At 39.0% G+C, this 18357-nt stretch overlaps 1 protein-coding gene across 2 annotated transcripts in view; it reads left to right on the top strand.

Moving 5' to 3' along the window:
- The window catches only part of itga6b (integrin, alpha 6b), a 44230-nt gene extending 26468 nt beyond the window's left edge, over nucleotides 1-17762 (top strand). Inside the window, exons 6-26 of one of the 2 annotated variants that reach the window (XM_072656614.1) lie at nucleotides 752-965; nucleotides 1543-1736; nucleotides 2183-2277; nucleotides 3098-3225; nucleotides 3917-4006; nucleotides 4089-4150; nucleotides 5419-5588; nucleotides 5849-5989; nucleotides 6304-6419; nucleotides 6903-7059; nucleotides 8312-8395; nucleotides 8481-8560; nucleotides 8828-8902; nucleotides 10019-10121; nucleotides 10488-10664; nucleotides 11430-11531; nucleotides 11968-12078; nucleotides 12175-12273; nucleotides 13288-13413; nucleotides 13550-13660; nucleotides 16403-16493. In XM_072656614.1, the coding sequence (XP_072512715.1) occupies nucleotides 752-965; nucleotides 1543-1736; nucleotides 2183-2277; nucleotides 3098-3225; nucleotides 3917-4006; nucleotides 4089-4150; nucleotides 5419-5588; nucleotides 5849-5989; nucleotides 6304-6419; nucleotides 6903-7059; nucleotides 8312-8395; nucleotides 8481-8560; nucleotides 8828-8902; nucleotides 10019-10121; nucleotides 10488-10664; nucleotides 11430-11531; nucleotides 11968-12078; nucleotides 12175-12273; nucleotides 13288-13413; nucleotides 13550-13624 (2399 nt within the window). In that variant the 3' untranslated portion in view covers nucleotides 13625-13660; nucleotides 16403-16493. Of the gene's footprint in view, nucleotides 1-751; nucleotides 966-1542; nucleotides 1737-2182; nucleotides 2278-3097; nucleotides 3226-3916; nucleotides 4007-4088; nucleotides 4151-5418; nucleotides 5589-5848; nucleotides 5990-6303; nucleotides 6420-6902; nucleotides 7060-8311; nucleotides 8396-8480; nucleotides 8561-8827; nucleotides 8903-10018; nucleotides 10122-10487; nucleotides 10665-11429; nucleotides 11532-11967; nucleotides 12079-12174; nucleotides 12274-13287; nucleotides 13414-13549; nucleotides 13661-16402 lie in introns of both variants that reach the window. The other variant, XM_072656613.1, reaches the window with a different exon arrangement.
- The last annotated feature ends 595 nt before the right edge of the window (nucleotides 17763-18357 follow it).

Consider the following 18357-nt stretch of genomic DNA (forward strand, 5'->3'; position numbering starts at 1 on the left):
TTAATGCAGAGAACTATGTTCAGGTTCTAGAACAACATATGCTCCCATCTAGACGTCATCTCTTTTAGGGAAGACCCTGCATTTTTCAACAAGATAATGCCAGACCACATTCTGCAGCAATCACAACATCATGGCTACGTAGGAGAAGGATCCGGGTACTGAAATGGTCAGCCTGCAGTCCAGATCTTTCACCTATAGAGAACATTTGGCACATCATAAAGAGGAAGGTGCGACAAAGAAGGCCCAAGACGATTGAACAGTTAGAGGCCTGTATTAGACATGAATGGGAGAGCATTCCCTTGAGTGTTGTAAGAAGAAGGGGGGAGGCCACACAGTGGTAAAAATGGCCTTGTCCCAGCTTTTTTGGGATTTGTTGACGCCATTAAATTTTGAAATAACATATTTTTCCCTTAAAATGTTAAATTTACTCAGATTAAACGTTTGATCTGTCATCTATGTTCTATTACAGAAAAAATATTGACATTTGCCATCTCCACATCATTGCATTCAGTTTTTATTCACAATTTGTTTAGTGTCCCAACTTTTTTGGAATCCGGTTTGTATTATTATTATTATTATTATTTTGTTTTTTTTCCCATTGTCAGTCACTGTTCATATCGGTGGGGCACTAGGTCACATACACATCACATGTGCTGGAATGTCTCATGAACTGTTATTGAATATGTTCAGCTCACACTGAGAGTAAAGCCTTCAAGCTAACACTTCTTCTGACTGGCTCTGCTCTTTTCAGGATTCTCTCTCGACTCTGGTCACATGGTGACTAAAAAGGGCCAGCTAACTGTTGTTGCCGGAGCTCCAAGAGCCAATCACAGTGGAGCGGTAGTCTTTCTGAAGAAGGAGTCTGAAACATCTTCCCAGCTGATCACTGACTACATCCTGGAAGGGGAGGGTCTCGCGTCATCCTTTGGCTATGACCTTGCATTGCTCGACATAAATGGAGATGGGTAAGACCAGCACGGACCAGCAGGACCTACATACACTATGTGTCCAAATATTTGTGGACACCCCTTCTAATGAATGCATTCGGACACTTTAAGTTAAGATGTGCACACAAACACAACTTGTCTAGTCCCTGTAGAGAAGCACTGCCAGTAGAATAGGACTCTCTTTAGTAGTCAAGCATTAACCTACTGGCACCATGCCTAATGCCAGGCGTGGGCTAGAGGGGTATAAAGCCCCCCAGCATTGCGCTGTGGAGAAGTGGAACTAGCAACGCTCCAAATCTATTAAAAAGCATTCTTCTCCTTCCCAGCTATTCCAACAAAGCAAGATCACATTGTTAACACACTTGATTTCAGAAGAAACTGTGGATGAACAGGTGTCCCAATACTTTTGTCCATATTGTGTATTTCATAACAAACCTCTCTGGCTGATTTAGTTTATGTCTTATTGACTGAATTATGCAGAAATGAGAAACATGGAAATTATAGCCTGTTTATTATCATACGTAGAAGCAAAGAAAGGCTCGTTATCTGGCCTTTATGCTGATCTCCTCTGCTCTCTCCTATCACTCTTCCACAGATGGCAGGATCTTGTAGTTGGAGCCCCTCAATACTTTGAGAAGAATTCAGACATCGGCGGGGCTATCTACGTCTACATCAATCAGAACGGAAACTGGAACAAGGCGGTCCGAACCAGAATAGATGGTGCCAAAGACTCTATGTTTGGGCTGGCTGTGGAAAGCCTTGGAGATGTGAACCTGGATGGTTTTAACGGTTCGGAAGTTTTACATTTCTTTGACTGTCATTTGATTTGAGCCTTGATTTAACAAGGCTGAGGCCCCTAGCTTCCCATGTACATTCTAAACAAAAAGGTCTGAGTAGTATCGAAAAGGGTTCCCTGATTTATAACATATAATGGATCCATGTTTACCTTTAGCCAGGTAAATTAATGTTGCACGTTCTGTGTAGTACTGAAAAGAGTGACCCCCTTTTTGGTGCTATACACAACCATCAGCAAAAGGTTTTACACCAATACAAGAGCCATTTGAAGAACGCGAAGAGTGTTTTTTTTTTACACAATGACAATATGATAATGATGATCTTAATAATCACGTGGATTATGAAGTTGGTGGTCATGGTGGTGATAGTGTGAACAGCTGCAGCAATGTTAACAGTAATAATAGACTGATGTATTTCAACAGTGTCTGTCTCTGTTGCAGATGTGGCTATCGGGGCGCCCTATGATGAAGGTGGATTAGGGAGTGTGTACGTCTACCACGGCTCAGCCGACGGCCTCAAAAACAAACCCGCTCAGGTCCCAACTCCACTCCTATCTAATCAGCGCAGCGTTTATCTCGTATCACTCAGTTTAAAACAAGGTCTGCTCTCACAGCTGCATTCAGGACCAGAAACTGACAGTAAAACAGCAAAATGAAAAACAGCAAAATAAAAAATGGGCTTAATATTCTTTTAAAATTGACTTATGGAGATAAAAGGGTAATCCTTTCCAAAATGATACTAATTAATGCAGCGTAATGTGCTGCCTTTGTGGCCGGGGGTCGCAAGTTTGAATCCCAAGCCATTCCGCTTTGCCATCAGCAGCCAGAGTCAGAGAGAGCACAATCTCGCCGAGTGGTTAGATGGCGCTCTCTCCCTTCATCACTGTGATGTTGGCCTGCACAGGCATCTGTTAGCTGGTGCGGAAGAGCTGGGGACCCGGACCCTCAGAGCAAAAAGAAGCAATGACTGACTTCACATGTATTGTGAATGTCGGGGACATTGCTCGAAGGGACAGGATGGGTTAATTGGCTGATTTGGTTAATTGGTTAATTATCAATTTTGGAGAAAAAGGGGGAATTAAATCATAAATAGAACTTAAATGGAGCAAAATTCTGAGATATTTGTTTAATATTGCTGATAGCTGCTGCCTAGGATTTTACCAGCTGTATTGTCAGAGCATTAGGTCATACATCCTTACAACCTGCCTAATTAATTTAAATGAAATAATTGTAATTCAGACTAACTTCAGATAAAGTAACGCTGAAGTTGTTCAGAACTTTAGACAATTCAGGTATTTCTGTCGATCTCTCCACCTTTGCATTTCTCATGTTTGTGTTTTTCTGGGGTTTTTTCAGGTGCTGAAAGGGAAAGATCAGAACATTAGGTTGTTTGGATATTCCCTAGCTGGGAACATGGATTTAGACAATAATCAGTATCCAGACCTAGCCATTGGATCCTTGTCGGACACTGTAGCCGTGTTCAGGTGAGATCACACTGACAAATCGCATGTTACAAACTAGAGGTAAAAACTACCTAGGGGTACTAGGGTACAATGGTAGTATCCACTACACTCTATGTGCCAAAAAGGTCAGTGACTTGTAACAGCACAGGACCCTTTTTGATACTGAATAGATCAGTTATAAGAGTTATCATTAAGAGTGGAAGGAAGGTAAAATCAGAACGGTATAATATTGCAATATTTTGGGCTTGAAAAATAGTATCAGTATATGAAGATATTTATCAAGTATCGGTGTATTTATATTTAATTGTTTATATTTTAATGTGTATTAAGCTCATACACTGTAGTCAAGAGTGATCAAACTACCAAGATGCATTTCTGACAGTCCACAAGATGGCGCTGTTTCATTTCAGTGATTCCAAGGCTTCTGTTAGTGGTCAGATTAAGATGATATGAACAGTGTGTACATTTTGTATTTAAAAAAGTTTGCTTTTTTGAGCAATAATTGAAATTAAAATGAATAAAATATAGAGATGAGTGATTGTGATTGGTATGATGAGACCTGGAATGATTCCCACCCCTAGTTATCGTGGTTATATATATATATATATATATATATATATATATATATATATATATATATATATATATACTAATTCATGACTAATTCTCTGACAGCTGAGTTATCATCGCCCTTTCTTTCCACATGTTACAGAGCCAGGCCAGTCGTCAACATACAAAAGACGGTGACCACAAACCCGAAGGAGTTAGACCTCACTAAGAAGAACTGTGGTGACAGCATTTGGTGAGTGAGGTCTGTTAAATCCCATACTGTGGTGTTCTAACATGTTTGCACAGATTTGGAACTGATGGTGGTGTTTTTCTAGCCTTCAGGTGAAGACCTGTTTCAGTTTCACGTCCAACTCCAAAGACTACAGCCCTGTCATTCGTGAGTCCATGACTTTCTGATAATATTGAGGCTTATGGGGGTATAGGTATATGCATAAATAACATATAGATTCTATATATTTTTTATTCTTATTGTTTAAGTCTCCTTATGTGCAAATGTTGCTGTTTTTGAATGATAAATACGCCACTTGTGGTATTTATTTATTTATTTATTTATTTGTTTATTTATTTATTTATTGGGAAGTAGAGGGAGGGGTCTGTTGCCTAGACAATCTCCTAAAATGTATTAGTATCCAGGGTAGCATCTTATGTACAACACGATCGTTTATATAAGATAAGATAAGATAAGATAAGATAGTCCTTTATTAGTTCCGCAGTGGGGAAATTCCCAGTGTAACAGCAGAAAGAGATAGCAAGACACTCAGTTACAAAAATTTGGATAAATAATTTACACTATATACACAATATAAATAAGAATTAAAAGAGCAATAACAATATTATTTACAGCAAAAGACTTTTAATTGCACATGGGGGGGGGTATTGCACATAGTATTCCCTGAACATGAACATGTGTGTGTAGTTAAGGACTGGTGTAACAGCTATGACGGCTGAGCATCCTTCTTTAAATGGCATTGCAAGAGGCAATTGCCCGGGCCCCAGCACCCCACCATTATGGAACCAGTGGAGCACAAACAACGAGCCGTGTTTTAAGACTGGCCTCTAATTATAGTAGATGTGGGTCCTTAGAAGAAGAATTTTGGATGTAACTTCTGGAATTTGCGCAGTTGTTAAACAGCTGTTGAAGTTTTCTCCTAGGATTGATTTTGTTGGACCCTACTACAGAGAACTGGATTTTTTGTACTGCTCATGAGTTGTCATCTGTTTAAATTTAGATGATAAATATCTATTAAATTATTACATTCTAATAGTTGGTAATGCTTTTTTATAGTCGTATGATATTAAAAGTAGTATTTAAAGTATAGAAATTATTATATATTATAATATATATTAATATATATATATATATATTATGTATATATATATATATATATATATATATATATATATAGAGATATGTAGATATATATAGAGATATATATACATTCCAAGTCAGTTTAGCTAAATTTCACTGATGGAAATGGCAGAAACTTTATAGTCGGTAAACAGAAGGTTAAAAACCTGGTCAGTGTTGGGACTGATAATGTGGTTGGGACAGACATTTAAGCTGAAAATATTGTTTTGTCTTTTATATTTTTTTTTACTTTTTTATAACTCAATCACCTACTTACTCCTTTCTCTCTCGCCCAGGAATGAAATACACCATCCAGGTGGAGTCTAAGAGGAAGAAGCTGGGCCTTCCCTCTCGTGTCGCTTTCACCCCACGTCTCCCCACAGATACAGATTACGAAAGCACAGGAGTGCTGGAGCTCAGAAAGCCAAACGAGCAAAAGTGTGTCGAAAAATCTGTCAGACTGCAGGTACGGCACCTTAGATCAGTTTAACCCTGGATGATGTCTAATAATAATGATCAAAAACATGATCATAGATTACATACTGCTACCCCTTCCCATTTAGCCTACATGGTAACGCTGGCCTAAATAACCATGTAATTTCAATGGGATCAGTTATAATTACTGTACAGTTTCCATTAGGGTTGTATAGCGTTACATTAAATATGAAAGATACCTTTATGAATTTATATGTTATAACAACGGTATTCTTCATTCGCTCTGTGAAGGACACCTTAAAGGATAAGTTGAGAGGCATCCCTATCGAAGTGTCGGTGGAGATCCAGAACCAATCTGGACGCAGAAAGAGACAAGCCTCTCTTGGTGATCTCCTCCCTGTTCTTGGCTCCAGTCAACCATCTGTCAGTGAGGTAACCACCACCCCGACGTCCAATCACCAATCCAGAATCTTTCACTGCTTTTCTTATTTTGGTATTAATAGACATCAGAGGACTTGTCAGAATTTTGTAGCTCAACACACATAATGCTTCAGTTAGTTTTGGGTCTTAGCTACTTTCCCTGGTGGCCCAACTGTCTAAGCGCTGACTCTTTCTTAGTGGAAAAACTGCTTAGACTCTCTGTTCCTCACCTCAGAGCTCTACACTCAGCAGTTACAAAAAAATCAATTGATCAGTGTGTGTTTTATGGATTATTAATGAATGTATTTATTTATCTACTGTCACAGGTGAATTTTGTGAAGGAGGGGTGTGGCAGTGACAACATTTGCAACAGTAAACTGATGATGCAGTACATTTTCTGCTCTCGGGAGCCTAACAGTGACATCTTTAAACCTCTGCCAATGTAAGTTCAGCAAAAGAGGACAATCAATGCTCTGTGTGTTCCCTCATTTAACCTCACCTCCTTCTTCCCTGGACAGTAGAGACAGTTACTCCAACAAAAGCAGGATCAGCTCTTTGAAAATACCCTTGATTTCTGAAGAAACAATGAATGAGCAGGTGTCCCAATACTTTTGTCCATATATTTTCATCTAAAAGTAGTGGTATCTGCCATCGTGAAGTCTGACTTTTGTCTGTTTTTATAGATTACAGTGTGTCATACAGGCTCAGGCAAGTTGTTAGAGATTGCTTAATAACTTGACATGGTTTTAGGAAGCAGTTAGCACCTCACTAATGTTATCCCTAGATTTTATTACTTGTTAGCTACATTAGCGCCATAGCTCACCTCAGCTAGGTCACTGATTGCTGATTGACTAAAGGTGGACTAATTTAGTCTGCATCAGTGCTCCTAGACTCTTTACCTGAAGTGCCTCTGTTGTTCTCCTAGTGTAAATGGACTTCCAGTCATTTCCATTAGCGACCAGAAGGAAATCGCTCTGGAGGTCACAGTGACCAATAAGAAAGGAGATGACGCATACGAGACGGTTGTGACTGGATCGTTCCCTGGATCCCTCTCTTACTCCGCCTCCCGCACCAAGACTACTGTAAGTCTGTCTAACTGAAGTTAGTCCAATGGAGTAGGGGGATTTGACAGTAGACCAGATTCATGTAACTCTAGTCCAGGTTTACCCTGACCATCTAGCATGTTTACTTATTTGAACTCAATAATCTCAATAATCCTTACAGGAAATGTTCAAATATGAAACGGATTTAGGGAATGGATTTAATTATTAATTTAATAATGCTTTCAGACATGTTTGAACTGCATAGACATACAGTTCCTCATCAATAGATATTCACATATTAATTTCACAGCAGCTACTGAATCATTTACAGCAATTACTGAATCATTTACTGCAGTTACATAATACTTTATAGTAGCATTTATAACAATTACTGAATCATTTTTAACAGTAACTGAATTCAGTAGTTTCTGAATCACTCACAACAGTCTCTGAATCATTTATAGCAGTTAATCTTTTACAGTAGTTTTTTAAAATAATTTACAGCAGTCTCTAAATCATTTATAGCAGTTACTGAATCATTTACATTAGTTTCTGAATCACTTACAACAGTCTCTGAATCATTTATAGCTGTTACTGAATCATTTACAGCAGTCTCGAAATCATTTATAGCAGTTACTGAATCATTTACAGTAGTTTCTGAATCATTTATAGCATTTACGGAATCATTTACAGTAGTTTTTGAATCACTTACAGCAGCCTCTGAGTCATTTATAACAATTACTGACTCATTTATAACAGTAACTGAATCATTTACAGTAGTTTCTGAATCACTCACAACAGTCTTTAAATCTTTCATAGCAGTTACTGAATCATTAACCGTAGTTTCTGAATCACTCACAGCAGTCTCTGAATCATTTGTAGCAGTTACTGAATCATTTATAGCAGTTACTGAATCATTTCTGTCAGTAACAGCATACTTTATAGCAGTCTTTGAATCATTTATAGCAGCTACTGAATAATAAGTAGATATTAAATAGGTCTTCAAATGTAAACTAAGTTCCAAAGGGTAATCTGGCTCCTAGTCTCATAGTGTGTATTCTGAGGTTTGCCCATGAAGAACTACAGTACATGAATTTATTTATTGTGAAAATAAGTTCTTATCAAAGTAACAAAAAGAAAAAAATGAATAAACGGAGATAAAAGCTGCCTGCTTCTCTGCAGTTTCTGCATATTTACTGTACACCAGGGCTCGCTGTCGTTTACAGACTCTATGCAAGAATACTGTTATTATCTCTTCAGCACACATTACATCATCCTTCTTCGTCTGCAGGACAAACAGGTCATCTGTGTGGCCAATCAAAATGGCTCTCAAGCCGAGTGCGAGCTGGGGAATCCTTTCAAAAAAGACGCAGAGGTAAGGCAGCCATAACTCAGCTAATGCTTTTGGAAATGTGGCCAATCTGCAGATCCGTTCCAATGCTGTGTTCTGAACACTACAGGTGACGTTCTACATCATTTTGAGCACTGGTGGAATCTCATTAGACATAACTGAAGTGGCGGTAAATCTCCAGCTCAAAACGTACGTGTGTTTTTTATTTCTGGTCCATATTATGGAAAATCATCTTATTGTTTTGAAATCATTGTATTTGTGATGTCACAACCATGCACACATTTGCATATTGAGTCTAAACCTCATAAATGCTGTGAATAAACCTCAAAATGAAATAAATCTAAAACGAAAACATGATAACTTTTCATGATCCATTTAACTTCAAAGCAATTTGTTTTCTTACAGTGACAGCATGTGATAACTTAATGTGTGTGTATGTGTGTGTGTGTGTTGCAGGACAAGTGATCAACCACCACTGAGCATAACAAAGAAGGCTAATGTTTTAGTTGAGCTGTTGTTGTCCGTCTCAGGGTGAGTTACTCATGTCTTGCATGCATCTACACACAGTATCTCTGTGGATACGAGACTCATGTCTTTCCAGTTAGCAGTGACCAGGGACCTCACAGTAGACTGTTAAACTGGACTGACAGAATCCAGGCCTTGCGTAACTAGGGCAGTATTTACAGTTTATAATATTGTTATTTGTAATATTAATGTTAAATAATATTAATATTATTTGTAATATAATATTGTTAATGTTGTTAATGCTTTTAACCAATCAGAAGTTAATTCAAAAGGACAGCACCCAATCAGAAAGCCAGGTTATTGGCAGGTTAGCTTGTGGAGTTTTAAGCATTAAGACGATTAATTAAATCTAAAACATTCATTAACACCACACTGATTTACACTAATTTTGGCCATTGGCCATGCATGTATACACACATTATGTATATATATATATATATATATATATATATATATATATATATATATATATATATATATAGCACATATTATATATACAGGTGCTTGTCATAAAATTAGAATATTAGAATTAGAATATCATGAAAAAGTTGATTTATTTCAGTAATTCCATTCAAAAAGTGAAACTTGTATATTATGTTCATTCATTACACACAGACTGATATATTTCAAGTGTTTATTTCTTTTTATTTTGATGGTTATACCTGACAACTAATGAAACCCCAAATCTCACCTCATCGCACCTGTATATGAGCAAAACCTTCTTCTTTACAGGAATTCCATTTTTGCTTTCTGACACCCAGTCTGTGCTCTTGTGCAAATACCTTTTATTAACATTTTTGTTTAGGGTTTTTTGTTGTTATTTATTTTGCATTAAAATCTCATTATGAATAAAGTTATAGTACAAATAATATCCAAAATATTCCATCCAGTATTCCAAATATCAAGACATATAACAAGAAATGACTGAACAGATGTGTGCAGTATTATTATTATTATCATTTACCTTTTGTTAACTCTTTTACACCCCCTTAGGTCATTAGATACAACTGCAACAGCATTAATTATTAGAACAAGAGATTCCAGAGATTATAATTGAATTTATTAATGAAGGTATTAAAGTTTCATGTGAAATGTTAAACGGATCTGTTGGTTTGTCTTCAGGGTGGCGAAGCCGTCTCAGCTGGAATTCACTGGTCAGGTCAAAGGAGAGAGTGCTATGAAGACAGAGTCTGAAGTGGGCAGCCAGATCGACTATGAATTCAGGGTGAATAGATTGTGATATTATGCGAACACACACACATGTGTTGTATCAGCAGAGTAGGTCATATAATGGTACTTTATCAGTAGCTAATTTACCAAAATTACATGTCAACGCAGGGTGTGAACAGCCTCTCAGAGTCTCTGAATGTATTGTAATATGGTTGCCTACCACTGTTTTAAGTGGGAAGCCTCTCATGTACCTGACTTGCAACTCATTAACTCACTCACTTTGGTGTAGCAAGCTAGAGATTCTCCACAAGGGAGAGCTGTTTGCTGTTTGTACACAAGTCACTTCTGGTGCTTTGCATCATTGACACTGTGCGTCACTGTCCTTGTGTCAGTAATAGACTAACTCTGGCTCTTCTTAAAGGTCATAAACCTGGGAAAGCCCCTGAAGTCGTTCGGCACAGCGTTCCTGAACATCCAGTGGCCCAAGAGCACAGACTCGAAAAAGTGGCTGCTGTACCTGATGAAGATCAGCAGTACCGGAGTGGAGAAGATCGGCTGCGGCAGTACACACGAAGTCAACACCCTCAAACTCCAACCGGTACACACACCTCAGAGTCCTTTCTTCATCTGTTCAAAAACACTGAACACTCTGTATCGTACTTCATATACCTGATTCCAAAACCCAGCACAGCAGTCAGGATAGTAATGTAAACGAAAAAGTGTATGAAAGTGTGTGGACAAAAGTATTGGGACACTTGCACCGTTTATTGTTTTGTCCAAAATCAAGGGTGTTAAAGAGTTGATCCTGCTTTTGTTGGAGTAAATGTCTCTACTGTCCATGGAAGAAGGCTTTCTACTAGAATTTTGAGGAGTGTTGCTGTGAGGATTTGATTGCATTTATTGATGAGAGCATTAGTATGTTGGATGATCACCATCCCCAAATCTCCCTAACTCATCCCAAAAGTGTTGGATGGAGCACCACCATCATTCCAGAGAACACAGTTCTTCCACTGCTCTACAGTTCAATGCTGGGGGGCTTTGTACCCCTCTAGCCCACTCCTGGCATTAGGCAGCATGGTGCCAATAGGTCCATGCGTATCTACTCCAGAGAGTCCTATTCTGTTGGCAGTAGTTCTCTATGTGGACTTGGCAAGCTGTGTGCATGTGTGTGCATTTGCAAATCTGTGTCAGCAGATTAAGGTGCCACTTAAAGTACCTAAATGCACTGATTAGAAGGGGTGTCCACAAACATAAAAGTACAAAAGTACCCCCCCTCTCTCCCATAGAGGGAGCCCACGAGCAAATAAATCCCAGTTCTCACCTAATGCTGCATTAAGTACTTTTTGCTTTATTTATCCGTCAGGAATCCTCACTGACAAGACCCAAACGGGAAGTCGGACAGGATTCCAGCTCAGATCAACCCAAATACTCCCTTTTCACTGACAAGAGGAAATCCAAAGTTCTGGTAAGTCTGGGTATACGTTTGTTTTTGAGCAGCTAAGCTGTGTTTCAAAGCCTAGGCTGCAGCTGAGGCACGGAGGGTCCTCGGTAGGACTGTCCTATGAAAACTACTTCTTAGCAGCCTGAGGCTTCGTTTCCCACCACTTTCTCTGTGCTGCCTGTTCTTTCTTTCCGGCGCTGTAATGCTTGATCTCTATCTGTGTATATGCAGATCTCTATCTGTGAGTAACCAAGGGCAGGGAAGGATACTTCCTCCAAAACGCTCGAATGTAGGCTGCATTTCTGGGCTCTATATGAAGGGTCCTTCACTTTGAAACAGTAGCAGCCGAGAAATGCTGTCTAGGCTTCGAAAAGCAGCTCTTGTGTATTTCTACATTTAACACAGCCGTCTGTTCCAGGTCCACTGATTTTAAACAGCTGTCTCTCCTGTGTTTTCGCAGTCGTGTGGCGATGGGGCGAATTGCGTGCAGTTTATGTGTCCTCTTCAGGGACTGGACAGTAACGCTGTTATAGCGCTGAAGGCTCGTCTCTGGAACAGCACCTTCCTGGAGGTGGGGGTTTTATTAGGCATTAATGCTTCACGTAATCAATCATTGTGCTCAGACTTAAAATAAGAGTGTGTAAAACACTGCTGTTGCTTCTGACAGGACTTCTCCGATCTCAATTACGTGGACATCCTGGTGAAAGCATCGCTCAGTCTGTCCTCTGCACCTAAAAACGTAGTTCTCAGAAATGAAGACACACAGGTGAGTGCCTTCGATAATTACCATGCCTCCGATAATAGGTAAACATCTGTTACTGCAGTAAAATGTAGAAGGTAGAATGGACTGTCTATGCTAACAGCCTTAATGTCAGAAGAAAACATTAGACAGGCAGGTGTCCACACACTTTTGGACCCCTTGGGCAGGATTCCCAGACAGGGATTAAGCTTAAAAAGATAATAAAAAAACAAACATGAAAAAGTACTCTAGGGCAACATACACACAGAATCTGTCATGATAAATTAAGTGTCAGTCCTGGGGGTCCAAACACTATGTACCGTTATGGAGGCATATACAGTATATATGTGTATATATAGTGAATTTGCATACTTGAACTATATAAAAAAAAATCCATAGCAGTTTAGTGTTAAAATGTGCCAGAATTGTCATGTCTGCAGTCAAACTCCATTCCAGGGGTTTATTTTCTGAACTTGCGTCCTCACCACAAAATTCAGCTTTAGAAGTTGTCAATGAAACATCTAAACAGGCCTAATGGTTCTGGAAACAAGTCCTGAGGACTGATGAAGCGGTGCAGAATTTCATGAAAAGAACACCTCTCCAACTGTTAAGCACAGGGTGGATCAGTCATGCTTCAGGCTTATGTTGCAGCCAGTGCCAATTAAACGGCAACAAATTCTGGAAGCAAGCTCCACACAGTCAGTAAATCAGCTGTAGATGAACAGAACATGAGCTTCTGCAGCAGGATAATGACCATAAACATACAAGCTGAGAGTTTAGCCATGGCCCTCACATGTCGTTGAAAATCTCTGGATAGAGCTCAAAGGATCATTGCATGCTCAAGAACCTTCTGCAAGGGGGAATGGGTGAAAATCCCCCAAACAAGAACGAAAGGCCACTCCTAGATGACTACAAAAGCTTGGTAAAAGGGGTCTGACAAAGTGCTGAGCACACAGGGTTGGGAGGTTTTGCTGAATGAATGCGTCTGCGTTCTAATTCTACAAACAAATTATTCTGTTTGTGTTTGTCCGTCTGAATTAGGTACGAGTGACCGTGTTTCCAGGACGCAAGGCCGCGCAGTATGCAGGCTTACCGTGGTGGATCATCCTGGTGGCTATCTTACTGGGGCTGCTTCTGCTGGGATTACTCATCTTCCTGCTCTGGAAGGTAAAACAAAGTCATCCGCGGTCATTCTATCAGGACCGCCCTTGTTTATACCTTAAATCAATCACTAATGTCATATGCCATGATGTGGTCTACGTGGCTTGTTTGCAAGAAATCCAAACGACTCTACTTCTTCTAGTGCGGTTTCTTCGGCAAAAACGACAAAGACCCCAAAAACGAGCCTGAGAAAGAGAGACTGACTTCTGATGCGTAGAGAGAGAGACAATGAGACACAGAAAACAAAAGCCGGGTAATAGATCCACTCGAGCTTTATGGGTGCTCAGAGCTAGCATGGGGAGTCGGTTTAGCCTTCGCTAACTCGCTCCAGCCTGGGACATCACGCTGTCTTGCATTGCCTAGATCTGGGGAAGATGGTGGGCCAATGGTGGGCCGCTTCCTTGTTTAGAATGCTAACGAGATACGCAAACCTTTCATGTATGGTGTCGCTGCAGAGGGTAAATGGTTTACATACATGAATTTGTCCTGTTTCCTCTTGTAAGGCTTTCGGGTATGTGTACATGATGGTGACTGTAAGCCATTAAGCTTGATTTGGGGGAAAACTGCAGCTCCTTTCAGCTTGCTTGGACCTTTACAGGCACATGTCTAACTTTCGCTTTCTGGGCATGCTCCATTTTCCACATTCAGTTCTTTTCTGTGACAGGTTTCTGCCTTTTGGGGGAAAACAATGCTGCTTGTTACTCTTTTGCCTGGCCTAGCACGCTGTACACATACCATTCCTGTGTTTACATTTTTTGTACTGGTCTTACGCAGTGTTTTCCAGTTTGGTCCAGTCCCAGAGAGTCCCAGAATGATCCCAGCTTCAGTCAAGAACATTCAGTAGTAGAGATGCACTGATTCAGAATTTCCAGGTTAAAACAACAACATCATTTGATGCCTTTAAGGGAAAGGTGCTGCACGGTCATTCAGAGTGGCTTGGGTATGAGATGGAAACTTACTGACGCGGGTCAGCATGAATACAGCAGAAATGTGGCCATTTATTGTAGTATTTATGACTCATGATGTCATTTATTGTCACCGTCACACAAAACCTTGTGTCTCCAAAATGGCAACTTTACTGCAGAATATAAAAACCTTCTTAACTTTTAATTGAAGAAAAAATGATTCATTACATATAAGTCATTTGGAGCATTTCTATTGGTCCACTTATTACATTCAGAAGCAATGTAAAGAACAACTGCCATATGCACATTATGTCAAAAAGAGAAACAGCAAAAATGGAGATAGAACTCCTGGATAGAGCTGGCCACCAACGTCAACACACTTAATGTGCCTAAACAAAAATTGGAATGTCAGCACAATGCCAGTTTGACATAGATCAGTGATGACATTTGATAGACAAGTTGTGATGTTAAGTAACCAAAACCCCACATCTTCAAAACGTCACATGCCAACGATCAAAACCCAACGTCTGCTAATGTTGAAGCGTGATGTCAATTCAATGTTGGTTTTAGATGAATATGTAACGTTGATTTCCAACCAAAGTCTGACGTTTGTCTAACGTGGGCACTCGAGGTCAACCCAGTGTTGGTTTTTGGAAGATATGTAACTTTGATTTCCAACTAAAATTCAACATCTGGAAAACATTAGGTTTTGACATCACCTGTTTTCAACTACAATTCAACGTCTGACGTCTTCCTGACATTAAATTGCATGAATAAATGTAGTTAAAAACACCACTGTGAAAAAAAGTTTATTGTTAACAAGATTTATTTTACTATATATATATATATATATATATATATATATATATATATATATATATATATATATTGTTTTTTTATTTTTACTATGTATCATTTCTTGAGTGTCTAGAATTTGTAATTTAATTACTGATAATTTTTTAGGTGGCTCTAAACATCCTGGGTTTGATTCCCAGCTTTGCTGCATTTGCAAAATATGAACATGGAAGCAATATGGTGCTTCTATAGGCCTTATTTTAAAACCGCAAAACCACCAAATACAGCGTTAGATGGAAATGTAACGTTGATTTCCAAAGTCTGACGTTTGTCTAATGTTGGCGCTCGAGGTCAGTGTTGGTTTTTGGAAGGTATGTAACTTTGATTTTCTACCAAAATTCAAAGTCTGTAAATTATTAGGTTTTGACATCAAGCGTTTTTTTATTTTTAACTAAAATTCAACTTCTGCCTGACGTCTTCCTCACACATGTATTTTTGAAATGCCACTACAAAACCACTCTGAATGACCATGTTTAGACCTTTTTTAATTATAGAGAAACTTCGACAATCAAATTCCCTTAAATGTGTCCGATACTGACAGAGTTACTGCAGGTAAAAACCATAAACATGGGTAATTTATTTGTTTTACACAGGCATGATAAGTCAAATCAGACGTGATAGTCGACCTAGCCATGTTTCCTCATGAAACGTTCCCTAAATTTATTAATAACAACTGTTGCCAGGCTGGTCAAGCTTTACAAAACATCAACACTACCATTTCATCTTCCATGGAAATTCTAATCTAACCTCTAAAATGTTTATTCAGAGCCGCTTTGTGGCGCTTCATGAGTTTTCAGTTTACTGGAAGTTTAATTTAATGCTGTGCTACGAGCTGGACTAGGCAGTTTGCATGCTGTCACCATGCTAACATTAGCATGATTACATGACCAGCTGATCTGCCCCAACAGTGTGACCCGTTAGACTCTGTTAACACTCTGTAAAGCTTGTCCAATCTAACAGCAGTTGGTGTGTTGTGGAGGATGGGATGGTCAGTTATTGTACAGATATAATTATTGGCTGTATCAGATCCACATGAGTTCTTAATATTAATATTATCATAACTAAACCTTCCCATTTATCAACAAACCAACATACTGTGCACCCCCAGTTGTGCCGAGCGCTTGGATACAGGGGAAAACTGTGGACTGGACTGGGAAGCACTGGTCTAGTAAGTCTAGTAACCTTTGTCCAGTTTGGCTAATGTAAATATTAATCCCTGTCATTTTTGCCCTCAGTGTGGATTTTTTAAACGTTCCAAATATGACGACAGCGTGCCGAGTTACAGCGCCGTACGGATAAAGAGGGAAGAGCGAGTGAACACACCTGGCAAAGAGCAACCGCAGCCGCTGGAGAAGAAACAGTGGATGACATCTTGGACTGAGAACGAAAGCTACTCCTAGCCTTCTGCTACAGTGGCTGCTAACACGAATGATTCGCTAACCTGCTTTAGAAAACAACCAACACAAAACTTAAACACAAGCCAAAGACACCTTCCCTGCGACCACGGGTGGTGCTTCATGGTGCTTCATGTTTGCACACACCTGAACGTCCAAATGTGTAAATATCACAGAGATGTAATGAAAGGAACTGTAAAAAGCCATGGAAATTAAGGTCCTTGCACCTTCTGCATTGAGGGACGGGTTTCAAATAGGGGGTGAAATTGGCAGAAATGATTTAGTAATCATCTTAACTCCAAATTGCTATTCTGCTTCAGTGGTCCAGCTCACGCTACACAGGTCTTCCCACCCTGATTTAGTGCATTTCATTACATTCCAGTCGTTCCCATATGTTGTGTATATACTTGATCATGCTTCAAAGGAGTGTCTATTTATTCTGAGACTGGGTCGTGGTCATGCAAACAGGCCAAAGAGTCTTCGTGCCTTTTTTTTAAATGATGTTTTAAAGACTGTGGGTCTATGCAAGGTATCTAAAACTGTCTCCATCCTTTGACTTTCTTTTTTTTTTTGACATTTTCTTAGGACTGTTTGGTTGAATGTAAATATTTGTGGGTTTTTTTAATGTTACATACTTCCGAGTGCTTGTTTTGTAAGTTAGTTTTTAATGAATTGTGAAGATTGGTACAGATGTCAGTTTCACGTAGCTGAATACTTCAACGGCACACACAGCTGCAGGATTTCTGTCATGTAGGTCATCCATTCATTTGTTCACTCACTGAGTCATTCATTCATTGATTCATTCATTCATTCATTCACACAGATCATCCTTTGTAGGTTTCACTGTAAAATGACGAGCTTTGAAGCAAGTTAGCACCTTTTTATGATGAAAGTATTATGTATTTACATTCCTGTGTTTTTTTTATATAAATACAAGTGGATATTATGACAAACGAAAAAAGGAGTTTCAGACATATTGGCCCACAAACATGGTGGGAAATGTTGTTGTTACAGAACAGATAGCGAGGGGCGTGATTAGGATTTTTCAAATGAACTGCTGTGGATTGGGGGAAATAGTAACACTGGAAAACTCACCTTGACTTGGACATGAATTCATTCCTAAATCTGATGTGGTCCAGCAAACAAACTTTGGAAAAAAGTTCATTGTTAACAAGAAACAATAAAGAGAATTTTTTTTTTTACTATTTATCATTTCTTGAGGTTTTTTTTTTAGGTGGCTCAAAACATCCTGGGTTTGAATCCCAGCTTTGCCGCATTTTCAAAATATGAACATGGAAGCAATATGATGCTTCTGTAGGTCTTATTTTAAAACCACAAAACGACCAAATCAGTTGAGTTGAGTACCCAAAATCCAGCATCTTCCAAACATCACATGCCATGTTTGGAAGATGATCTGAGATCTGAGAATGTGATGAATAAAACCCAGCGTCTGCTACCAGAGAAGTTAATTAAGATGTTAATCTAATGTTGTTTTTTGATATATTTTGAGATATGTGACTTTGATTTCCAACTAAAATTCAACATCTGGAAAACATTAGGTTTTGACATCACCTGTTTTCAACTAAAATTCAACGTCTGACGTCTTCCTGACATTAAATTGCATGAATAAATGTAGTTAAAAACACCACTGTGAACAACTCTGACTGAAAACCATACTGATACTAACATATTTACTGCAGGTAAAAAAACAAAACAAAGAAAAAACTTGACTTTGACTTGAATTCATTCCTAAATCTGATGTGGTCCAGAAAACACACTTTGGAAAATTGTTTAGG

The sequence above is a fragment of the Salminus brasiliensis genome, chromosome 15, assembly GCF_030463535.1.
Source record: "Salminus brasiliensis chromosome 15, fSalBra1.hap2, whole genome shotgun sequence".
NCBI lineage: Eukaryota > Metazoa > Chordata > Actinopteri > Characiformes > Bryconidae > Salminus > Salminus brasiliensis.